This window comes from Esox lucius, chromosome 20 (genome assembly GCF_011004845.1).
Source record: "Esox lucius isolate fEsoLuc1 chromosome 20, fEsoLuc1.pri, whole genome shotgun sequence".
NCBI classification, from domain to species: domain Eukaryota; kingdom Metazoa; phylum Chordata; class Actinopteri; order Esociformes; family Esocidae; genus Esox; species Esox lucius.
The window spans coordinates 23,194,162-23,220,044 of record NC_047588.1 but is presented as its reverse complement, the minus strand read 5'-3'; the positions used below and the strand labels follow the sequence as shown (position 1 = coordinate 23,220,044).

General features: G+C 39.0%; 2 protein-coding genes across 7 annotated transcripts in view; both read left to right on the top strand.

The window, feature by feature from the left end:
- Positions 1-7: 7 nt before the first annotated feature.
- Positions 8-19,647, top strand: bves (blood vessel epicardial substance). 4 transcript variants are annotated; one of them, XM_010898997.5, is made up of 9 exons: positions 9-693; positions 1,479-1,539; positions 4,604-4,884; positions 6,968-7,092; positions 11,375-11,562; positions 12,293-12,401; positions 12,550-12,717; positions 12,896-13,028; positions 18,975-19,647. In XM_010898997.5, the coding sequence occupies exons 3-9, from the start codon at positions 4,626-4,628 to the stop codon at positions 19,112-19,114; spliced, it is 1,122 nt and encodes a 373-aa protein (XP_010897299.1). In that variant the 5' UTR covers positions 9-693; positions 1,479-1,539; positions 4,604-4,625; the 3' UTR covers positions 19,115-19,647. The 4 variants fall into 4 exon arrangements, with proteins under 4 accessions (XP_010897301.1, XP_010897299.1, XP_019897097.1 ...); XM_020041538.3 differs by having other exon boundaries at positions 1,429-1,539; XM_010898999.5 differs by lacking the exon at positions 1,479-1,539 and having other exon boundaries at positions 8-693.
- A 2,881-nt stretch (positions 19,648-22,528) lies between these two features.
- Positions 22,529-25,883, top strand: part of hace1 (HECT domain and ankyrin repeat containing E3 ubiquitin protein ligase 1) — a 35,869-nt gene continuing 32,514 nt past the window's right edge. For all 3 annotated transcript variants that reach the window (XM_020041412.2, XM_010898996.4, XM_020041413.2), the window contains exon 1: positions 22,529-23,280. In XM_020041412.2, the coding sequence (XP_019896971.2) occupies positions 23,190-23,280 (91 nt within the window). In that variant the 5' untranslated portion in view covers positions 22,529-23,189. The remainder of the gene's footprint in view (positions 23,281-25,883) is intronic.

Below are 25,883 nucleotides of genomic sequence, written 5' to 3'. Positions count from 1 at the left end.
TGAGGGGGTACTGAAAGCATTGCAAAAACATTTTTGGGGTACAGTAACTGAAAAAGGTTGGGAGACACTGCTGTAGGTCATCCCTATGGTGTTAACCAGTTAGTCATTTATAAAGTGTTTTCTCATAAATCACATTTTGGTTCAAACATTTACAATTCAATGTAGTCATGCAGGGATTGTATCTTGAATAAGGTTCATTAGAGCCTAAAACATTTCGTGCATTTCTTCATTCCGCTCACCAAACTCATCGAGCAGCTCACCACTGGAGTGAAAGGGGAACACAGTTTACATTTTGTCTAAATGTACATTTTGAAAGACGTAACACGATTCACTCGGCCGGTTGGATTAGCCTAGTGGTCAAGGTACTATATTTACTCTATATATTTTTAAAGGGAAACTCTACCTCCCCCTGTTGGTTAATGTGGACATTGCAGGTACACAGCAGCGGCGTAGTGTTTGACTGCTCTCGTCCCTTGCCCATTTTAGTCAATGCATGTCAGCTCACTGGAATGTGCGACTCACACTGTGCAGCCACCAACTCGCGAGGACCCTGCATTTATATGGACAAGTATAGCTCCTCAATACTTGTCCATTGTTTTCTTTTTCTTTCCAGCGACGGGTTTCGTTGATTGCTGTCAGATCTGTAGGTTAAATATCTGTCTCTATTCTCTGACTTCGAGTCAGCGTGTAAAGGTAAGTGAACGCTCAAACTAACTAGGATAGTTCTCTTTGTAGGTTGTTCCGTTTCTTTCTGCAAGCACAGTTTAGTAATTTCGTATTATACATTACAAAGGATTTCTTAGTCTACGATGCAATGGCAATCAAACCGTTTTTTCAACATTTCAGTGTCACTCAAGTGCTCTATGACGTGTAATGAGTTCCCAAGTTACAATATTTAATTTGTTGACTATCTTGATAACTGTTGGTTATATTAGACCTACAAAACCACATTGTATTCCAATTACACAAAATAAACATTTGAAAAAACAGTAATCTCTTTAGGAAGATCTGATGCAACCTAGGGGAAATTGATACTGCAGTCATTGACAATCATATAAATACGCTATGAGCGTTGTGAATTCAATGGTCAAATGCAAGAATTCCCTCTATCCATCAGAAATACAACTTAAATGGAAAGCTACCTACACCCTTATTGATAATGCAGCTTTTGTTTATGTAGAAGTAAATCATGTAAGACATTTTTACATCACCTTTAATAAGATGTTGTAACTAATAATATTTAAGTTAGGAGCAAATGGATAATTTCTCAAAAAAACAACAATTTTGGAAGGAGGCCCTGATCATTGCAATGTCCTGGTGGTAATTACCTCTACCTAGTGATGGCCTTCTCAAGTGTTCCATGATACAGGGTACTGCTTTCAAAGTTATTTTATACCCCTCTCCTGATCTGTACCTTTCAACTATAAGATCACATAGATCTTTTGTTAACTCCTTGTGGGGCATGGCTATCTCTGCAGTAATCAACAAATAAATCTTCAAGGAAATCCTAGAAAAACAGCTGAAGGTGCAGCTTGAAAGGTAAGCTAAATTACTTCAGTTGATTTCAAGTGACTGCAAATGACATTTGTACATGTTTTACATAAACAAAGGATACATTTTCTATAACATTTTGTTGATATTTTAATATCTATTTTATATAACAATACAGCAATTAATTTATAACTTGTACAGAGGGATTAGTCGGACCAAAAAAAACATCCCTTGACTTTGACACAAACCAGTCCAGCACCCCAAGTCCCCAACCACTAACAATCCCCCACTCGCCAATGCATATAGCTACCCACCAGCAAAACAATTTAAGCCCTACTCCTTCAATTATGATTAAACATGCCATAATCACATGGCGTACTTACTTAAATACTAACAGATACACAGAACACTGTGTGGCTGCTCAAATGACTGGATTTCTTCACACTGTCAAACAAGTGCTTACTACTAATCTACACAGTAAAGTATTTGAAAGCATAATACTCAGGGGTTGAATTGGGTTCCAACAAGAGCCAGGTGATAATAAGCAACTCTGGTTGTGTGAAATACACCTGCAGTAATATCAGACGGAAATCACATTAGCTAATCAATATATACAGTATTATGTGTCATTCTTGAATATTGTTTTAAAAATATTGTTCTCTTGTTAAAATGTAGCAATATATGTGGGTCAAGGGCAACAGAGAGCACATGCAATAAATCAAATATTGTTGAGCATTAATTAACAGCCCTGTGAAAAATAATGACAATGCAAATTACCTATTGGCAATTAGACCACTGTTATTGCATGAAAATATGTGGATTCACTTGAACACGGTGAGCATGCTTAGTCTCCAAGGAGATCACAAAAATGTGCCAAAGTCAGAGATATAAAGACCGAAATATAGACTGCTGGTCACTTCTGGTAATAAAAACATTTGACTAATCGAAGTTATCACCTTTTTTTAGATTCCGTCACTCACAGTTGAAGAGTACCTATGATAAAAATTACCGACTTCTACATGCTTTGTAAGTGGGAAAACATGCAAAATCGGCAGTGTATCAAGTACTTGTTCTCCCCACTGTAGCTGTTTTGGTTCAGGGTGCCACTCTTTCTGTGCTAGTCACTGAGTCAGATTCCAGCAAAAGAGCCCCAGTCCATCATGCTTCCTGCTCTATGTTTGACAGTTTTTTGACTACTCGATGGCGTACAAAAACCCTGCGTAATGAACCACAGATTTCCACCATCACCATAAGACTTTCTTCCAGGCTTCAGCAGTTCACTAGCGATTCTTCATGGCCCAGGCAAGCCTCTTTTTCTAATTTTGCCAACTTAGCAGGGGCTTTCTTACTGCCACTCAACCTGACAAACCTGCAGCTCGAAGGCCTCTCTTCACAGTTGAAACTGAGTCTTGCTTACTTCGACCAGTGTTAAGCAGTGCTTGAAACAGTTGTCCTGTGAGTTGCTTTTCACACAAGCTGTTGACTCTCCTAAAAAACGGGGGTGTTCTAAAACCTTTGACCGATAGTGTACATATAGCAAGGGTGTACGCATCAGTTGCGATTACAATTGTATTTGGCCTAATAATGGCCAATGATACCAATGATTCATTGCCCTAATGAATGTCATTACATTTAAAAAAAGATAATTGTTTAAATTAATACATTTTTTGGGTTCCCAGTGTATGCTATTAACACTGGATGAACGGTTGAAGCAGGGTTGACAACAAGAATATTTTTCCAACAATCAAATGTAAATATCATGATTGAATCTGTTTTATTCTGAGAATATTTATATGTAGCACAGATATGATAATACAGACTTTTAAATGAGTAGCCAATATACAGTATGGAAATATGATTGTATTTTTGTAAAGGCTTCCCAATATCTTAACTATACATTGCATAAAAGTCTAATCTAAATTTTTATTAGATAATAACAAGCTACATTTTTATTAGATAATAACACTTGGTTTGAGTAAAAATGCCTTGAAAACCTTGTTTAGTATATAAAGTTTTAGGTGAAAATGTTTTAACTTAAGTGAGACACTGAAACAAAATTGAGACATCAGATGCATATTAATAATGTTTGCATACTGAAAACTGGTCCTTATTTTATGTTTGTTTCAACTAATTTCAAGATACTTGCCATTTTCCTATGCCTAAATATTTGTGCTTGTTTTACCTTGTGTCATTTGTTGTTCCATTGGCAGATTATTTCACTTATTTCAAGCAAATATCTCCTTAAATGTATATTCTTCCCTTATATTTTGAAAATTTTTTGTAGTTTAGGGCTTCTCCACCTCCCATTTAACCACTGACAGTACTTCATCAAAAAGCACAGTCCACGAAAATTAAAAGAAAAATTAAGCATGTCCCGGCTTAATTATTTGAGTAGCATTTCTTTAAGCCACACTACTTTTCTTTGATTACCCATAAATGATGACTGTGACATTTTCTGCCTAAGCAAAGATCTTAAAAAATAACTAACACTGCATATCCAGAAAAAGATTCTAATCTCAAACAAATTGTAGAGAATACCTTTTCAGAACACAAGGTGAAGTAGCTACATATTTTACAAAAGTTTGGGAATTGGGCTTGCAATTACAATCTCCTGCATGTAGGCTAGCTACATTAATCAACTGGCTGGCAAGCATTATGGTAGCTAGCTAGATACAGTTTATTACCTTATTGCTATAGCCCAAAATGGCCTAGTCTTCCTCCCTCCTCATCATCGCCCACTATGCTAGTAGTAGGCTCACAATCACAGACTGACTTGTTTCTGCTGCAGCATCCTCATCTCCATTATATACTGTACAGTACTCTACTAGCACTAGTTACAGGCGTTGTGGTGCACCAACAAATCATTTGGTTCATTATAAATATTTGGCTGCATTTGACTCTAGGGACTTTACTTTTTTGTCTTATTAGTCCTTGCCCCAATGAAATGACGTGGGTGGGGAGATTATATTTATAAAGGTTTTACATTAGGCCTGTGACCCACTGACCCACAGTTTAACAAGCATATTGGAATTCTCACAGTGCTCCAGATGGCCTGTATACCTGTATACCCAAATCATTAGAAGTTTGTAAACAACCACAATCCTCTGTCTAGGTGACCCCTGGGCTAGATCAGTATGTCTGCCTCTACAGAGATGACCAGTAGTCTGTACTACACTACCTTAGCCCCCCTGTGGTCAGCAGACCTTGGGGTTATCCCCAGGGCTGGAAGTCTGATGATGACCACCATGGAGCCCAACGTGACCTCCTGTGAAGAGTGGGAGGAGGCTCACCACCTGCTCTTCCACCTGGGGAACCTGTCTCTGCTCATAGGCCTGGTCATCCCCACCACTCTTAACCTGCACATGATCCTACTGCGCCTCATGCTGATGACAGGTGGGTCCGTCCACACTGCCAACCAGTGCCAAGATTACAGTCTAACTTTTACAACCTTCCCATCATAATGTGCACTACACTTAGTCACTCTCCCTCAAGAAATAAAATGCTTTGGAATAGTAAAATAAATATGGAATAAACATTTATACCAGTCTGCAAAAATATTTGAAATAGTAACAACTGTACAGTTTAAAGACAGTCATTGAGCTAAGACTAGACTAGACTGCTTTCACACTGGTGTCTGAGGGACAGCGACCCCAGTAAAATTCCTGGGATCTGATGTAAAGAATGTGACTCTTTATATCTTATAGTGCAATTCCTGTTAGTCAACATCTTTAGAGTGTGTGCTAGTGATAGCTTTTAACTTGATTAATAAATAAAACAGTTGTTTCTCTACACTAATACAAGTCACCAGGGATGCAGTGGTTAAAAAATGTTGGTCAGCTATGAACTCCTCTGGGCGATCATGTTATGACAAACAAATATATTACATTTTTAAACTGTATCATCTGATTGCTTTTCATGCAGATCTATTAATAGGGAAGTTTATCAATCAGGTAATTCCTCCCAAAACAGTTAATTTGGACCGGACAACAATTTCACAAAAAATACAATTTGAAAACTGTGGTTTGATTAACATCAGTCTGGGGCATGCAGGTGGATGGGTGAAGTTTGTTGTTATGGATCAGTATTAACGTTCTCAAAAGTTAACAAAAAAAATTATTTAATAAAAAGGTGATTAAATGGTGTTTATGTATGTTTACCCCCAATATAAACCTGCTAGTCACCTCACCTAGCAACATTATGAAGTTGGCTTTAGCTAGGCTAAATAGCTTCCTAATCATACAAAATCACACTAAGAAGCCATTTTAGACTAGAAATTAACTAGAAAAACGTACCTGCTTGGTCTGGGATAGTTCAGAGGTCTGGGCCGCAGCCTCCAGTGCACACTTCTGCAGCACACGCTTAAATCCGTCAAACTGCCCTCTCAGCAAAAGTTCTGGAATCCTTTCCCACTTTCCTAATGCAGCATACCTATACCAAGAGTCTTAACTGATACAGGGCCTCTCAAAAATATTCACTCCCTTGGAATTTTCCACAGTTGATTGTTACAACATTGTGTTACAACATAAAATCAAAATTGATTTAATTAGGAGTTTTATTTCACTGATCAACACGAAAAAGTCCATATGGTAAAAAGTGAAAAATAAAATCAGCAATTTTTCAAAATGAATAACAAATATAAAGTAATTGCTATATAATTATTCACCCATTTTACTATGACACACCTGAATGAGCTGTGCTGCAACCAATTGTCTTTAGTTACATGATTAGTTGAATGCAGTCCAGCTGTGCGCCTTTAATGTGTTTCACATTATTTCAAGTTAAATACACCTAGAGTTTTCAACAAAAACTCAACAAAAAATTCTCAACAAAAACTGCATCATGATGAAAAAGAAACATTCAAAGCATATCCATACATCAAAAGCACCAATCAGAGGTAGGATACAGTGCATTGAATGTCTGCTTTAGCACAGTAAAGCCCATTATTAAGGAATGTAGAGAATATGGCACAACTTTGAATCTGTCTGAACCTCAAAAAGAGTATTTGTGTGAGTTGAGCACTAGTCAGGGTGGCCACCAAGAGGCTTCTGGCATCTCCTAAAGAGTTAAACTTCCATGGCTGAACTGTGGATACTGCAAAGTAGTTTGGGTGCTTCACAATTTTCTTTGCCACAAGCCTAACATCATCCTGGGAACACCATCCTTACTGGGAGTCTGGTCAGGATTGAGAGATGGGGGAATGGTGCAAAATATAGAGAGGTTTTTGATAAAAACCTGATACTGAGCACATAGGACCTCAGACTGGGGTAAAGATTCCTTTTTCGGGACGACAACCTGAAGCACGCTGGCAATTTTTTGTTAAACGGGGTGAATACTTGTATTTGGATTAAAATATATAAAATGTAAAATTGATTGTCACAAAACTACTACTGGAGCTTTCTCCTGTTAAACAATGTTTGAGAAAAAGTCAACCAATAACCACTTATGTGTCATTCCTTACTCTTCCTTTCCCTGGTAGGATGTTGTTTGATCATCACCTGGGCAACGCTGTACCGGTGTAATCTGGATGTCATGGTATGGAACATGGTCTTCCTGGTGGTCAACTTCATGCACTTCTTCTACCTGGTCTACAAACGCAGACCTGTGAGTTCTTCTCCAACTCAACAAGTCCAGTTAGACAAACTATTAGCCATACTCGAAAAGGTTACATTTTCTAAAGAAAATCTAAAGAAAATGTATCCTTATTAAAGACAACACAATCTTATAAAGGTTTCATTATTTGGGAACTTTGAAAAAGGAGTATCAACAGGAGGGTTTAAAAGCTTAATAAGATTTCTGTCTGAGTAGTATAAGATATTAACCAAGTCTCTACCAACGACAGTTGAAAACCTCACCAAACATAGTTTAATGCCTTTTGTCATTCTGGTGCCAAAAGTATATGTAAATCAAGAGTATCTAGCTGAACAATTGTCTGATTGGCGGCAAAGAGACACAAAAGTATAATGAGTCAACATGAATGTTTAAAGGTTAATAGTCTGAATAGTTTAAGGTATTAATCATGTTTCTGCAATCCCATTTCCAAAAAGTTGGTATACTATGTAAAATTCAAATAAAAACAGGAAGCAATGATGTGTAAATCATTCATCCCTATATTTAATTGAAAATAGTACAAAGCCATCATATTAAATGTTGAAACTGAGAAATATTATTTATACATCCCATTTTGAATTTGATGCCTGCAACACGTTTCAAAAAAGTTGGGACTGGGGCATCTTAACCACTGTGTTACATCACCTCTTCTTTTAACAATACTTTCTAAATGTTTGGGAACTGAGGAGACCAATTGCTGTAGTTTTGAAATGTATTCCAATTCTTGCTTGATATAGGATTTAGGCTGCTCAACAGTTCGGGGTCTCCTTTGTCTTTTATTTTGTTTCATAATGCACCAGATTTTTAATGGGTGACAGGTCTGGACTGCAGGCAACCAGTTTAGCAGCCAAACTCTTTCATTACGGAGCCATGCTGTTAAAATACATGCAGATTTTGGTTTGGCATTGTCTTGCTGAAATACGCAAGGCCTTCCCTGAAAAAGATATCATCTGGATGGCAGCATATGTTGCTCCAAAACTTGTACCGGTATATACTGTTCAGCATTAATGGGGACTTCACAGATGTGCAAGTCATCCATGCCATGTGCACTAATGCACCCCCATACAATGACAGATGCTGGCTTTTGAACTGTGTGCTGATAAGAAGCGGGATGGTCCCTCTCCTCTTTAGCCCGGAGGATAACGTGGCGTCCATGATTCCCAAAAATAATACAATTTTCATTTGTCAGACCACTGGACAGTTTTCCACTTAGCCTCAGTTCATCTTAAACGAGCTCAGGCCCAGAGAAGGCTGTGGCGTTTCAAGGTCTTGTTTATATATAGTTTATTTTTTGCATGGTAGAGTTTTAACTTGCATTTGTTGATGCAGCGATGTACTGTGTTCACAGACAGTGATCCTGAGTCCATGCAGTGATTCGTGTCTGTTTTTAATGCAGTGGTGCCTGAGGGCCCGAAGATCACAGCCATCCAATATTGGTTTTCATCCTTGTCCTTTGCGTACAGAGATTTCTCCGGATTCTCTAAATCTTTTAATGATAATATATACCATAGATGATGAGAGACCCAAACTCTTTGCAGCTTTATGTTGGGAAACATTATTCTTAAATTGTTGCACTATGTGCCTGCACAGTCTTTCACAGAGTGGTGAACACCTCCCCATCTTTTGAAAGACATCCTCACTGGGATGCTCTTTTTGTACCCAATCATGTTACTGATCTGTTGCCAATTAACTTAATTAGTATAGATAAAACCAGGTTTTATTTTTGCATTACACAACCTTTCCAGTCTTTTGTTGCCCCTCTCCCAACTTTTTTTAAACTTGTTACTGGCATCTGGAAATTTTGCCATCACACATCAAAGTCAAAGTGGGAAAATATTTTTCAAGAAACAATAACACTTCTCAGTTTCAACATTTGAAATGTTGTCTTTGTATTCTTTTCTATTGAATATGGGGTTTTAAATGATTTGCACATCATTGCATTCTGTTTTTGTTTACATTTTACACAGCGTCCCAACTTATTTGGAAACGTGGTTGTAACATTAAATATACCAAATGGTGAAGTGTGTTTCCTTCATTCATGGCTATTTCATTTTCTATCATTCTGGTGCCAAAAGTATGCATTGTGTCAAAGTAAAAACATGTGGTCTAATTAAGATCAGTGACCAAAGTAGTTTTAAGCTGGAATGGAGTTTCTAAGTTGAAACATTTCTGAATGATGGCAGTGTAAAATTTGGCCCCACTGACTCAATTTTTGTCAGCTTTCGGTTTGCTTACAGCAAGCACACTAATTATTCTCTTGTGACTGACTGTTAGCAAGTACCATGATAATGGCTGGGTTGGTGGAGGGGTCACCAGCATACCATCATTAACGATGAGTGAAGGAGGCTACCTAATCCATTTCAGTAACGGGGGCCATTATTCAACCAGAGATTGGAATAGTTAAGAAAAATACATTGCTTTGCTTCACACATGTATAGCATGAGAGATAGTTGTGTGGGTACAAATGGCAATTCTAAATGTGCTATTAAGGCGAATTGAAGAAGAAAGGTAGCATGCGCAAAGATAGTAGTAATGAGGTCTCCAAGATAGACATGTGTGTGTGTATATAACAACTGAAAAATGCAAGTACGATGGCAATTCTAAGTGTGCAGTGAAGGCAAGTTGGAGGTGCAAGGTGGCATGTGCCACTGAAATGGAGGGATAGTAGCAGTGAGGTTCCAGAGGTAGACACGTACAGTGGGGAGAACAAGTATTTGATACACTGCCGATTTTGCAGGTTTTCCCACTTACAAAGCATGTAGAGTATCATTGGTACTCTTCAACTGTGAGTGATGGAATCTAAAACAAAAATCCAGAAAATCAGATTGTATGATTTTTAAGTAATTCATTTGCATTTTATTGCATGACACAAGTATTTGATACATCAGAAAAGCAGAACATAATATTTGGTATAGAAACCTTTGTTTGCAATTACAGAGATCATACGTTTCCTGCAGTTCTTGACCAGGTTTGCACACACTGCAGCAGGGATTTTGGCCCCTCCTCCATACAGACCTTCTTCAGATCCTTCAGGTTTCGGGGCTGTCGCTGGGCAATATGGACTTTCAGCTCCCTCCAAAGATTTTCTATTGGATTCAGATCTGGAGACTGGCTAGGCCACTCCAGGACCTTGAGATGCTTCTTACGGAGCCACTCCTTAGTTGCCGTGGCTGTGTGTTTTGGGTCGTTGTCATGCTGGAAGACCCAGCCACAACCCATCTTCAATGCTCTTACTGAGAGAAGGAGGTTGTTGGCTCTCGCGATACATTGACCCCATCCATCCTCCACTCAATACGGTGCAATCGTCCTTTCCCCTTTGCAGAAAAGCATCCCCAAAGAATGATGTTTCCACCTCCATGCTTCATAGTTGGGATGGTGTTCTTGGGGTTGTACTCATCCTTCTTCTTCCTCCAAACACGACGAGTGGAGTTTAGACCAAAAAGCTCTATTTTTGTCTCATCAGACCACATGACCTTCTCCCATTCCTTCTCTGGATCATCCAGATGGTCATTGGCAAACTTCATGCGCTGGCTTGAGCAGGGGTACCTTGCACAGCTCTCTGGTCTTGGCCAATGTGGAGAGGTTGGAATCTGTTTGACTGAGTGTGTGGACAGGTGTCTTTTATACAGGTAACGAGTTCAAACAGGTGCAGTTAATACAGGTAATGAGTGGAGAGGGCTTCTTAAAGAAAAACTAACAGGTCTGTGAGAGCCGGAATTCTTACTGGTTGGTAGGTGATCAAATACTTATGTCATGCAATAAAATGCAAATAAATTATTTAAAATCCTACAATGGGATTTTCTGGATTTTTGTTTTAGATTCCGTCTCTCACAGTTGAAGTGTACCTGTAAAATAAATTACAGACCTCTACATGCTTTGTAAGTAGGAAAAACTGCAAAATTGGCAGTTCTCCCCACTGTACCTATAACAACTGAAGACATTGTTTAATCAAAAAAATTACAAAGAAAACCCAAGAACAAGAGACGTTGCAAGAAACAAAGACACAGGGAACTTTGGAAACTAAATAGGGGGTGATGAGGGGCCAAAAAGGTACAGATGGCAAGACTAGACACAGGCTTCAGCCGCAAGACAAGTAATAGAGGCTCTGTCTCGGGATGTGAACCAGGAGCAGACGGAGGCTCTGTTTCGTGGGCAGGAACAGGGAGCAGCACTTCAATCATCCATAACACTTCAGATGCCGTTTTTTTTGTATGACCTGTAGCCATGCCGTTTTATCATAATGTATGACCTGTAGCCATGCCATGTCTTCTGTCAGATAAAGATAGACAGGGAGCTGAAATCAGTGTACAAGCGGATGTTCGAGCCTCTCCATGTGCGTGAAGCCCTATTCCAGAGACTGACGGGCCAGTTCTGCACCATCCAGTGCCTGAAGAAAGGACAGGTGTATGCAGCTGAGGATAAGACCTCTGTGGACGAGCGCCTTAGCATCCTCCTCAAAGGAAAGTAAGTATCACTCTGACACACGGTGGGTACAGAAAGTCACCACCCCCTTTGAACATTTTCACTTTTTGTTGCCCTTGGAATCTACCATGTGCTTTTTGGTAAAGCTCAAATAATCTATCGCCTATTTTGAGGGGTGTTTTTTTTTTTCTTGTCCCCCCCATAGAGACCAGATTAGGGGTGCGGTAGTGATATTGTGGTCACATGCACACATTGACCGTCACATCACATCACATTGACCATCACATTGACTGTCTGTGTTATAATGTCCTGAAGCTCCTTCAAAATTGCAATTGGGTTTTTTGTAGCCTCTCTGAACAGCCTCCTTGCCCGGTCATCCACTTTGGAGAGATGGTCTGATCTGTGCAAGATCTGGGTGGTGCAAGTTTGCAATAACAATTCTATGTACACTTATCCATATAAGGTATTTTACTGTTATAATTCTTTTAATTGATGATCAGTTTGTTTTCCTCACTTGTTTACTATTTGTAAATAGAGCTGGATTATGTCTGATTTCAGGTGTTTTCATTTCAGACATTTCAGGTAAAAAATGCTGAACATTTTCAAAGGGGGTGGTGACTTTCTAGACCCACTGTAACTCCCTGTCAACTTTCTATGACATTATTCCATCCCCAGTATTCCCTGTATAATCACGGTTAGCAGTATTTGTTATATTTGTGTGCATTTGATCCATCATGATAATCCATGCTGACTACACATTTGTGTGTGACAGAATGAAGGTGTCCTATCGAGGTCATTTTCTTCATAACATATACACAAACGCCTTTATTGACTCCCCTGAGTTCAGATCAACTCAGATGCATAGAGGGGAAAAGTTCCAGGTAACTACAAGCTTAAATTAAATTGCAGTTATTTTTTTTCATTTAACCCAATTTACCAGATATCAATCTTAAAGCTCATACCATGAATAGGTAATGTTAGGCCATGTTTGCTGCTATGAAAAACTGTGCATTACTGATTAATTTGCAGGTGACCATCATGGCGGAGGAAAACTGTAAGTTTCTCTGCTGGTCCAGAGAAAGGCTCACCTACTTCTTGGAGTCTGACTCCTTCCTGAATGAAGTGTTCAAGTACCTAATTGGAAAAGACATCACCAACAAGCTATACTCTCTCAACGACCCAACACTCAGTGACAAGGTTGGTCTAGCCTGTGTTGATATCAGAAACTGAGTCACTGAATTGTCTCCTTAGATTAAAACAATGATGATTATGTAAAACATTATGGTAACAATAGTGTTAAAGCTGATGATGATGTTGGTAGTGATACCGATGACAACAGCGATGACAATAACAGTGTCACTGAATACATGAACAGGCAGCAAAAAAAATGGACCATCAGCCCAGCCTGTGCTCTCAGCTCTCTATGATGCAGATGAGGAACAGCATGGGCAGCACTAGTGACACTGACGACATCCTGAACCAGATCCACCGTGGAGGCTCCACACATCGTAAGTCTTACCAACTCCCATTATGAGATAATGGGCATGAAAAGTAATGAAAATAGTTTTGACACAACACATGGACGTATTGACATAATGCATGAAAGTGCTGACTGAAGCTTCACAAAGATCAATGGCAGGACTTGTGATACAACCTGTCCATACATCCTGGGTGTGGAGCCAACAACAGTGGACACTATACAAGACCATAGGTAGGTTGGAACATACAATGCACGTATATGATTGGAGGATGTATAAACTGTATAGTAGACTGATGATTACATGATCATTGACCGCCTCCTATGTATTCTGGCGTAAAATACTGTAAATCTTTTGATTATTTGACAACATGTAACACCTACAGTACCAAAGACGGCATCTTGGACTCATGCAAATTAAGACGTTCTGCCCTGACATTCCGGTTTTATGATTGTGATTTTTGGACCGTTTCTAACACCATAAAGCTATTGGCATGTCTGGAAAGTCAGAAAAATAAATACGTCTCCCAATGCAGTCTTTAAATAGTAACAACATTTGTATCCAAAGTGGACCACTGTTAGGTAAATAGTCTTCGTATATTTAAATCATGAGGCATTCTGTTTTTTTTTTCGTTAGTCACTCACCATCGTATCTTTTCTGTAAGTGTGGGTATATTACACAGTGCTGCTTGAAAGTTTGTGAGTCCTACAAGGATCTTTGTTGTATTTGTATGAAATATTAAATTAAACATGTAAAATCCTTTTCTGAACCTCATCGTTATGAAGAATTATAAATAAATTCCAAATAAAAGGACACAAACAAAAACCTTCTCACCATTATGTTTCACTAAGGTTCTTCTGGTGATAGGGAGTGTTTTTGGCAAATGTTTTATTGTAACCTAGAAGGTCAGTTCAGCACTTCCAGAAACCTTCAGGTATGTCCAGGTGGTCTCTGGCAAAATTAAGACAAGCAGTTGTGTTCTTTTTTGACAGCAGAGGCTTCTTCCTAGCAACACTCCCATGAATGCCTTTTCAATTCAGTCCTAGTGTTGAAGCATGCAAATGTAACCTGAGATGCAGCAAAAGAAGTCAGCAAATCTCTAGATGTTATGTTTGCGTTGGCATTTACCTAATTTATTATTTTTCTTGTGGCTCTTGGGGATATTTTGGAAAGACGTCCACTTCTAGGCCGTGTTCTTGTCATGTTAAATGCTCTCCATTTTTAAATAATTAGCTTCACAGTTGAATGACGGAGCTTAAATCTTTTTGAGATGTTTGTACAGCCCTTCCCAGACTGAAATGCTCTCTCTACCTTATTCCTGATGTCCTCTGAGATCTCCTTTCTACTCGGAATGGTGCATTTACATGTATGGGTAGCACCAAACTGACCAGGTTTCTTGTCTCCATTTATCAGAATCCGTCTAAACTTAAAATGAAATCAACAAAGAAATCCAGAAAAACGCATATCAAAAATGTTATAAATTGATTTGCATTTTAATGAGTGAAATAAGTATTTCATCCCCTCTCAATCAAAAAGATTTCTGGCTCCCAGTTGTTTTTTATACAGATAACAAGCTGAGATTAGGAGCACACTCTTAAAGGTGTCTGCCATGACTACTAGGTAAAGATAAGAATTCTGGAAACTCACTGAGGAACATTGTATACAGCCGAGGGGGCCTGTAAATAGTAACTATTATACAGTATATGATTTATTAGCCTGGTTAGCTTTCATGAGTAAAACTTCAAAGGACTGAAACCCAGTGATGTGTTTAAGTGTTGTGTCATAAATGTGTCATGAATGTTAGCAACTCCACACTCCCATGGGGTATTTGATCACTAGTGTAGCCAGCAGGAAAGGCCTTTTTAGGGCAGTAAATTCATCAGGCTTTAGCCAGGTTTCACACAGTCCAATTATATCCAGTTTATGATCAGTGATTAATTAATTTACTGCACTTTCCTTTGACAAATGTCTTTTTTACAGTAATTTTTATTAATTACCGAAATGGAGGAAGGCTTTATCTTAATATGGTTGCTATTGTTAACACTCCCTTGTTTTATTTTTGTCGGCCTGGATCGAACCACAATCTCAATAGGGAAAACTATGCTAGCTATTCTGAATATGCAATCGTCAGACTCCACTATGTTATCAGGCTGACCTGCATCCTATCTCATGGTGAGGCAATAGGAGTGAGACTCCTGTCAATGTTCCTAGATAAAAAAAGAGCACCACTCCAGCTAGGATGGAGTCTGTTACTCATCAGCAGATCAGGCCTGGCCCTATTTCTGGGAGAGTCCCCAAAAGAGTGCCAGTTATCTACAAACTCTACCTCATGCAATGGGCAGAACTGTTTCCAGACAGCCATTGAGTTGTGTGAGTCTGCTGTCATCAATCCCCCTAGCTGGGAGGAGACCAGAGACAATTACTCGATGCCAACACGTCTTTCTAACTAGGTGTGCTTTGGATCATTGTCTTGCTAAAAGATCCCACTACGGCTCAGTTTAATTTTCCTGGCAGAGGCAGTCAGGTTTCCTAACAAGTTGTCCTGGGCCCTACCATGTATCCTAACAAGTTGTCCTGGGCCCTACCATGTATCCTAACAAGTTGTCCTGGGCCCTACCATGTATCCTAACAAGTTGTCCTGGGCCCTACCATGTATCCTAACAAGTTGTCCTGGGCCCTACCATGTATCCTAACAAGTTGTCCTGGGCCCTACCATGTATCCTAACAAGTTGTCCTGGGCCCTACCATGTATCCTAACAAGTTGTCCTGGGCCCTACCATGTATCCTAACAAGTTGTCCTGGGCCCTACCATGTATCCTAACAAGTTGTCCTGGGCCCTACCATGTATCCTAACAAGTTGTCCTGGGCCCTACCATGTATCCTAACAAGTTGTCCTGGGCCCTACCATGTATCCTAACAAGTTGTCCTGGGCCCTACCATGTATCCTAACAAGTTGTCCAGGGCCCTTTGATGACAGCAAAGGCTTTTTAATGGCAACAATGAAACTTGAACTTGATGTGTGGTTATGTAGGTGACATCTGATTGTGGTTTTGGAGACTTTCTGACCTCAAGACCCAACTAACATCAGCTGTGATCCTTGGAGATTCTTTGGTCGGTTTTGACCATCTTCCTCACTGCGTTGGGTCAAGATAGACATACGTCCTATTCCAGGCTAAATGTTAACATCTCCATTTGCTTTAAACATCTTAATAATTGCCCTGATATTAGAAATGGGAATTTTCAACCATTGAGCTATTTTCTTATAGCCATTTCCTGATTTGTGCAGCTCAACAAATGTTTTTGCAAATGATTACTGTATTCTCTGGTCTTTCCCATAGTCATGGCTTGAAAGTACCAAGCTTTTGCACACCTGCAAATCAACAGGTGCATCATAGAAAAGCAAAGGCTGAATAAAGCAGAAACACACACAGTCCACATCACTTGCAATATTAAAAGGGCTTTATTATCACCCTCATTCCTTTGTGTTATAATCACGGGTAATCTTAGTGAAGTATAATGTACACTTAATATTTTTTCATATGACACCATTATGTAATCATGCATGATTATTGATTATTTATTCAATGAATGATGTTTTTTCCACACTCCGTTTTGCTCATATTTACCATGGGTGCCAAAATTTGTGGAGCACTGTAACAAGAGGAATAAGACCTATTTGCAGAGTTTATTTTCCAGAAAGGGCAATCCAAAATCAGGTACAGGTGCTGGTCATATAATTAGAATATCATCAAAAAGTTGATTTATGTCTGTAATTTCATTCAAAAAGTGAAACGTGTATATTATATTCATTCATTGCACACATACTGATATATTTCAAATGTTTATTTCTTTTAATTGTGATGATAATAACTGACAACTAATGAAAATCACCAATTCAGTATCTCTGAAAATTAGAAAATTACTTAAGACCAATACAAAAAAAATATTTTTAGAAATGTTGGCCAAATGAAAAGTATGAACATGAAAAGTATGAGCATGTACAGCAGTCAATACTTAGTTGGGGCTCCTTTTGCCTGAATTACTCCAGCAATGCGGCATGGCATGGAGTCGATCAGTCTGTGGCACTGCTCAGGTGTTATGAGAGCCCAGGTTGCTCTGATAGTGGCCTTCAGCTCTTCTGCATTGTTGGGTCTGGCGTATCACATCTTCCTCTTCACAATACCCCATAGATTTTCTATAGGGTTAAGGTCAGGCGAGTTTGCTGGCCAATTAAGAACAGGGATACCATAGTCTTTAAACCAGGTACTGGTAGCTTTGGCACTGTGCAGGTGCCAAGTCCTGTTGGAAAATGAAATCTGCATCTCCATAAAGTTGGTCAGCAGCAGGAAGCATGAAGTGCTCTAAAACTTCCTGGTAGACGGCTGTGTTGACCTTGGACCTCAGAAAACACAGTGGACCAACACCAGCAGATGACATGGCACCCCAAACCATCACTGACTGTGGAAACTTTACACTGGACTTCAAGCAACGTGGATTCTGTGCCTCTCCTCACTTCCTCCAGACTTTTTGTCTTTAGCCCAGGCGAGACGCTTCTGATGCTGTGTCTTGTTCAAGAGTGGCTTGACACAAAGAATGCGACAGCTGAAACCCATGTCTTGCATACGTCTGTGTGTGGTGGTTCTTGAAGCACTGACTCCAGCTGTAGTCCACTCTTTGTGAATCTCCCCCACATTTTGGAATGGGTTTTGTTTCACAATCCTCTCCAGGGTGCGGTTATCCCTATTGCTTGTACACTTTTCTCTACCATATCTTTTCCTTCCCTTCGCCTCTCTACTAATGTGCTTGGACACAGCTCTGTGAACAGCCAGCCTCTTTAGCTATGACCTTTTGTGTCTTGCCCTCCTTGTGCAAGGTTTCAATGTTTGTCTTTTGGACAGCTGTCAAGTCAGCAGTCTTCCCCATGATTGTGTAGCCTACAGAACTAGACTGAGAGACCATTTAAAGGCCTTTGCAGGTGTTTTGAGTTAATTAGCTGATTAGAGTGTGGCACCAGGTGTCTTCAATATTGAACCTTTTCACAATATTCAAATTTTCTGAGATACTGAATTTGGGGCTTTCATTAGTTGTCAGTTATCATCAAAATGTAAAGAAATAAACACTTGAAATATATCAGTCTGTGTGGAATGAATGTATACATTATACAAGTTTCACTTTTTGAATGGAATTATTGAAATAAATCAACTTTGTGATGATATTCTAATTATATGACCAGCACCTGCATTCCAGAAACAGGTCAAACAGGGACAAGCTCTGTGTCAGGGAAATCCAAGAATCGTAGTCCACAAGGCAGGCAAGTAATCAATCAAACCAGTGAATTCCTCAAGATATGTAAACGCTCAGAACTGCTTCTAAGAACAGACAAGACTTTGTGTGGGACACAGGGAGATCAGGGGTAAAAATACACAGGCATCATGATGGCTAACAAGACACAGGTGTGCAGGAATCAGTGAGACAATGGCAGATGATGAGTTGGTGTGGTGCAAACAGGAGGGCGGAGACAGAGTAAACCATCTGGGACATTAACAGGGGGAAGGAGTGTCTGTTTGGACAGTTCAATATTTAGGGGAAGAGAAGCGCTGAGTTGTGACAAGAACATTGTATTTATATTTATTTCATACTGGCTCCCCATTGGAAATTCAACCCACAACCTGTTTTGTGTTATTGGTGAGGGATCAGTGGGCCATTACAAGCCGGCAGATGATTTTGGTTTGCTTCTCAAAAATCTATATATTTGGTGCATGATTTATAAAAATATATCTTGTCCAAAGAAGGAATTCACCCCCAACAAATGTATATTTCCCTGACATTTCTTTTTAATCTTTTTAGAGCTAATTGAGCTCTAAACGAATTTGTGTTACACTAACATTAGCTCAAAATCTTTTATCATACCAGCACGCATAAAAACAAACACACAAAACTATATTATTAAGCTTACAGATGTGTCTTTCTTTCCAGAGAAATCTCCTGCCTCAATGGCATCCAAAATAATGAAGCCCATTGAAGAAACTATGGAAGATGATGTCTTTCTAGACTCTGAACCAGACTCTCCTGTTAAGAAACCTCACTTGCCCACAGCAGCAATAGAGGAGGTGTAAGCAGCTGTCATCAACCTATAACAACCACCTACCTATTCTGTAACTCGATACAAAGCCTGGTTTGTTATGCTAGAATAAATTGAAACTGTTTGAAAAATGTGTATACATTATAATATTTGAAAACCAAAACTCTTTATTTTCACATCTCAGTATGTCTTGTAGTGGTTGTTATTGAGAATTTTTAGCTGGTGTACTTTTTAATCCTGTTCATGTGGATGTTGTAGAATACATTTGTTAGGTTCAGCTTGATTTGACATTTAACCTTTCAGGAATTATCATAACAAACACCAAAATTCAGTATTTGATCTCCCTCTGAGGATTTTTCTTTTTTCAAACTTTTTATTCTTTGTGACATTTACATGTATTCTATTATTTATATATTGAGTATACATTTGTACATTTTATGAATGTTGGTGTTTGTACACTTATGTTACTTTTCACGTCTATGACTATACAAGTGTGTGATCATTGTTATTATTGCTATTATACTATAGTGGCTTATATCACTCAAAGGCAATACACAATTTTTCCTAGATTTTCCTCTCTGAACTATCTATCACAAACTCTACTTTTCTCAGTCTGATCAACTGTGATTTTGTGTTGTGACAGCAACTGTTATAATTTAGCTTCCAATTCCAATTGCACACTGGAAGAAGCTAGGTTACACAAACAACCCCAAGTTATTTTAAAGAAGTTAATCCACAATTATTTTGGGTTAGGGTTAATAAACTGTATCGGACTTTTAAATATAAATCTGAAATTTCTTAGAAAACAAATTGCAAGAAAGAAATTCCTTGGCATCACAAGTAAAAAAAATCTATCAGTTTTGCGTTTATATACAAAGTTATGTTCTCAACGCATTATTCTGCGCAGCTCAAGAAACCAATGGATAGAACAATCTTCAGGGTGACAGGGTGTCTTCTAAATAAAAGAAACCAATCATTAGAATATGGAGATACAGTGGGGAAAACAGCTATTTGATACACTGCCGATTTTGCAGTTTTTCCCACTTACATAGCATGTCTCTGGTTCACCACCTTTCCCTGAACAGACACATTGAGTGTGTTTCAGCATTTCGCTACTACTGGCCTTATTGCACCACTGCAATGAGAGATCTACACTCACCTAAAGGATTATTAGGAACACCTGTTCAATTTCTCATTAATGCAATGATCTAATCAACCAATCACATGGCAGTTGCTTCAATGCATTTAGGGGTGTGGTCCTGGTCAAGACAATCTCCTGAACTCCAAACTGAATGTCAGAATGGGAAAGAAAGGTGATTTAAGCAATTTTGAGCGTGGCATGGTTGTTGGTGCCAGACAGGCCGGTCTGAGTATTTCACAATCTGCTCAGTTACTGGGATTTTCAGGCACAACCATTTCTAGGGTTTACAAAGAATGGTGTGAAAAGGGAAAAACATCCAGTATGCGGCAGTCCTGTGGGCTAAAATGCCTTGTTGATGCTAGAGGTCAGAGGAGAATGGGCCGACTGATTCAAGCTGATAGAAGAGCAACTTTGACTGAAATAACCACTCGTTACAACCGAGGTATGCAGCAAAGCATTTGTGAAGCCACAACAAGCACAACCTTGAGGCGGATGGGCTACAACAGCAGAAGACCCCACCGGGTACCACTCATCTCCACTACAAATAGGAAAAAGAGGCTACAATTTGCACGAGCTCACCAAAATTGGATAGTTGAAGACTGGAAGAATGTTGCCTGGTCTGATGAGTCTTGATTTCTGTTGAAACATTCAGATGGTAGAGTCAGAATTTGGCGTAAACAGAATGAGAACATGGATCCATCATGCCTTGTTACCACTGTGCAGGCTGGTGGTGGTGGTGTAATGGTGTGTGGGATGTTTTCTTGGCACACTTTAGGCCCCTTAGTGCCAATTGGGCATCGTTTAAATGCCACTGCCTACCTGAGCATTGTTTCTGACCATGTCCAGCCCTTTATGACCACCATGTACCCATCCTCTGATGGCTACTTCCAGCAGGATAATGCACCATGTCACAAAGCTCGAATCATTTCAAATTGTTTTCTTGAAGATGACAATGAGTTCACTGTACTGAAATGGCCCCCACAGTCACCAGATCTCAACCCAATAGAGCATCTTTGGGATGTGGTGGAACGGGAGCTTCGTGCCCTGGATGTGCATCCCACAAATCTCCATCAACTGCAACATTCTATCCTATCAATATGGGCCAACATTTCTAAAGAATGCTTTCAGCACCTTGTTGAATCAATGCCACGTTGAATTAAGACAGTTCTGAAGGCCAAAGGGGGTAAAACACAGTATTAGTATGGTGTTCCTAATAATCCTTTAGGTGAGTGTATATGCACCATATATGCCCATATGGCACTACTTTGTGGCCAAACTGAATTTACATGCATAGTTTACATTTTAACCCTTTAGAACCCCACACAATTCTAGAATGCTGTTGTAGATTTCTGTGAATTTCTTAAACAGTTCAAACAAAGAGAAATATCGCAAAACAAAAGATAAATTACAGTGACAAATGTTTTTTGTTTTAAACAGCACAAACTGCTCTTTAATATGATACCAGGGTCATGCCATTAGAAATAAAATATTTTACCTTCCATCATGTCAACACTCATCGAAGAAAAAGTAACAAGTTACATTCAAAACAATTCAAAAAGACTTGATAGGTTGCTAGCACTTGCATCTGTCACTGTGAAGAGTGGCATTTTGTTGTCCTGGCAAAGGCGTTTCATGGCTGTTTTTTGTTTTTCGTGTACTGGAAGACAAGACAAAATAACAAAATAATGTTATGGTGTATTACACAACTATTACATGAAATCCTGACCCAAGTTTTAAAAAGTTTAATATAAAATTTAGTATGCACAGCCATGAAAATATTAAATGCACGGAAAGTGGTAAGAATACATTGTTTATATGCATTGATGTGTAATTAATGTAATTTGAATGACATGTTCACAGAAGCACATTTAGTACGAATAGTCATTGTATGTGGCAACTGTATTATAATTTCTATTTCTGGAATTTCAGCTTTTGGAGAATAGTCCTACTAAATTGTTTATTTCTCCAAAACTTACAGAGGGTACTGTATGTTGTATTTGTTGAGTAAAGTACAATTAGATTTAGCATACCTTTTTTTGGGATGGCTTGCTTTTGTGATTTCTCCCAGGGTTCCTTATTTCACCTTGGTCACAGTGTTTGGTTTGTGAATATAAGATATAGGTAGCATGAGAATCAGTGTTTGGTTTGTGAATATAAGTTATAGGTAGCATGAGAGTCAGTGTTTGGTTTGTGAATATTAGTTATAAGTGGTATGAGAGTCAGTGTTGTGTACCCTTTCTTTAGGACAACCATATTACCATTGCCTTGAAGAGAAGGCTGAAAGTCTGGGTTGGTCATTTTTACTGGGCTTCTGCAAGTTAGATGTGAACTTGGGGTCAACAAAGGATTTACAAAAGGTATACAATACAATGATGCAGTTTATAATTTTCATTAAAAATTAATTATCTGAAATTATCAATTTCTAATAATGATTTGCCTGAGTTTGCCTTATGTTGAAATGTTCAGAATATGATTGCATGGGCGGTAGGAAACCATTTGATTAGTAGGGTGCTATGCATAACAAAGCAGTTTGGGCCAGTCTTGTGCAAACTGGAATGGTGATGGAGACCCAGTTCACTTCAAATTAGTAAGTAAGCTATAGAAAACCACCTGTGGGAACATTCACAAACAGACTTATGATTAAAACATAATACATTCTGACAAAATAAAAAGGATTAATTAGACAATATATATTTAATGACGTCCACGCAAATCTGCGATTGAAAACTACAGTACCCAGCCGGCATCATCGTTGGACGTGATGAAAACAGGAAGTCAACGACTAGGAATGTTGCTGAATGAATCAGACGAGGGAGAGCGAGGAAAGAAATAGCAGCCTAATGTTAACGTTGAATCGTTTCATTTTTCTGTGGCTAGATGGATGACATCCAAGACCTAAGCAATCTTTTAAAATAATAGCGCTCGAGGCTTTACATCCTCGGTTTTCTCCCAGGTTGTTGGTAAACCTATGATGGAACGGGCGATGGAGCAGCTTAACGTACAGCTAAACAGGCTGACCCGTTCCCTGCGCCGCGCTAGGACCGTCGAGCTGCCGGAAGGTATAGTCTACCGTTCAAGGCACAGAAATCATCGACAGTGAATTATAAGATTTAATTAAATATATAACTAACTTTATTTTAATTCTAATAAATATAGCTAATGGTTTGAAGAAGCCTGTTCTGACCAGTTGTCAAGGCGGAAGCTCGGACCCTTTTCCGTTTATGAATACTTAGTATGTTACAAATCAAGACAGACAAACTAACAGAATTTGTTTGGTAATATGACATGAAAGATGTGAATGAAAGATGTCGTGATCATATTTTCATATAACAAGATGTTACAATATAGCGAAGTGGGGAACATTTTATGGGTTGCAGGAACTGACCTGTCATTAGGCTTCAAACTGACTTCCTCGATTTAAGTTCAGGGGGTTATGCTAGAAACCATAGATGTTTCACCACTGGTATTCTGCTAGCAGCACAAACGCTGACGTCACTGTCGTGTTTTAATGAATAAACCTTCAAAATAAACTAGTTCAGTTACGTTGCATTGGGTAACATTTATTTTAAAGATGGTCAACTATTAAAAAAAAGATACATGATTTAAAACAAATGCAAAGAGTGATGAAAAAAAATATACTTTTTTTTTTTTAGTAACACATTATTTACAGACTGGTTTGTTAAATATATTGGCCAACAGTGGGAAAACTAGATGTGAAGTGAGACATGGCATTCCAGAAATACTCAGGATGTGTGTGTAAAATTTTTATATTGTCTAATTTCTTGCAGATGATATAACCGAGGAGTGCAATTTAATCCACCTACTCCATTAGACCTAATGCAATAACCTAAAAGAAAAGGGGCCTCTACAAATTGCAATCTACTGAAAAAGACTATGCATAATGCACTTATAGACATAGACATATATACACATATATATAGACATATATTCACAGACACAGATTAAGCCTGGTCTAGGACTAAAAAAACTTTTTTTTAGATTTCTTTGTCCTACAGTAGACTAGGTTTAATCCGTGTCTGCAGAACTGGCCTGCAGTGTATAATTTAATTGTATTTTTAAAATATTTATTCTGATTAATCCATAAGGACCCAGTACAATTATAGAATGCTTCTGTTGTTTACTCAGACAAAAAAAATATTTATTTTCTCACACATTTCCAACAAACGGACAGCACGAAAACCAAGAAAAAGATTACTTTGTTTAAAGGACACACTCTTTAATTTGACACCACATTCATGTAAATAATACATTTACACGAATGGGGTGTCAGTGCTGTGCACATTTGCCACCACACAAGGGACACAATATTTCAAGGTAGTCTGACAGACAAACCGGACAGTTTGCTGGCTAGTTAGCTTTCGCAGAAATCGGTGGCAGATTCCATATAAAAAGATATTGGAAGATTCATATGAAAAAACAAGTTCGCTAACAACACAGTTAAACACTTTCCATTATGTGACTGTGCAAGTGATCATTTGAGCTCCACAGCTGATGTGCTCGCCGAGTGATCAAGTGATCAGACCTGGGTTGCTATTGACATCCAAAAATATTTCCAAAGGTTCACAAAATTAAACATGTACATACAGTGGGGAGAACAAGTATTTGATACACTGCCGATTTTGCATGTTTTCCCACTTACAAAGCATGTAGAAGTCTGTAATTATTATCATAGGTACTCTTCAACTGTGAGTGACTGAATCTAAAACAAAAATGTATGATTTTTAAGTAATTAATTTGCATTTTATTGCATGACATAAGTATTTGATGCATCAGAAAAGCAGAACTTAATATTTGGTACAGAAACCTTTGTTTGCAATTACAGAGATCATACATTTCCTGTAGTTCTTGACCAGGTTTGCACACACTGCAGCAGGGATTTTGGCCCACTCCCCCATACAGACCTTCTCCAGATCCTTCAGGTTTCGGGGCTGTCGCTGGGCAATACAGACTTTCAGCTCCCTCCAAAGATTTTCTATTGGGTTCAGGTCTAGAGACTGGCTAGGCCACTCCAGGACCTTGAGATGCTTCTTACGGAGCCACTCCTTAGTTGCCCTGGCTGTGTGTTTCGGGTCACATGCTGGAAGAACAAGCCACGACCCCCAAAGAATGATGTTTCCACCTCCATGCTTCACGGTTGGGATGGTGTTCTTGGGGTTGTACTCATCCTTCTTCTTCATCCTTCTTGTTACTAATGGTTTTCTTTGAGACTGTGGTCCCAGCTCTCTTCAGGTCATTGACCAGGTCCTGCCGTGTAGTTCTGGGCTGATCCCTCACCTTCCTCATGATCATTGATGCCCCACGAGGTGAGATCTTGCATGGAGCCCCTACTTCCATTTTCTAATAACTGCGCCAACAGTTGTTGCCTTCTCACAAAGCTGCTTGCCTATTGTCCTGTAGCCCATCCCAGCCTTGTGCAGGTCTACAATTTTATCCCTGATGTCCTTACTCTCTGTTCTTGGCCAATGTGGAGAGGTTGGAGTTTGTTTGATTGAGTGTGTGGACAGGTGTCTTTTATACAGGTAACGAGTTCAAACAGGTGCATTTAATACAGGTAATGAGTGGAGAAAAGGAGGGCTTCTTAAAGAAAAACTAACAGGTCTGTGAGAGCCGGAATTCTTACTGGTTGGTAGGTGATCAAATA

Bases quoted from the DNA above. Each gene is read 5' to 3' on its own strand.
- bves (XM_010898999.5), top strand. From the start codon at position 4,626: ATGTCTGCCTCTACAGAGATGACCAGTAGTCTGTACTACACTACCTTA. The intron at 12,402-12,549 runs GTAACTACAAGC...ATTAATTTGCAG, and splicing joins ATAGAGGGGAAAAGTTCCAG to GTGACCATCATGGCGGAGGA. The intron at 13,029-18,974 runs GTAAGTCTTACC...CTTTCTTTCCAG, and splicing joins CCGTGGAGGCTCCACACATC to AGAAATCTCCTGCCTCAATG.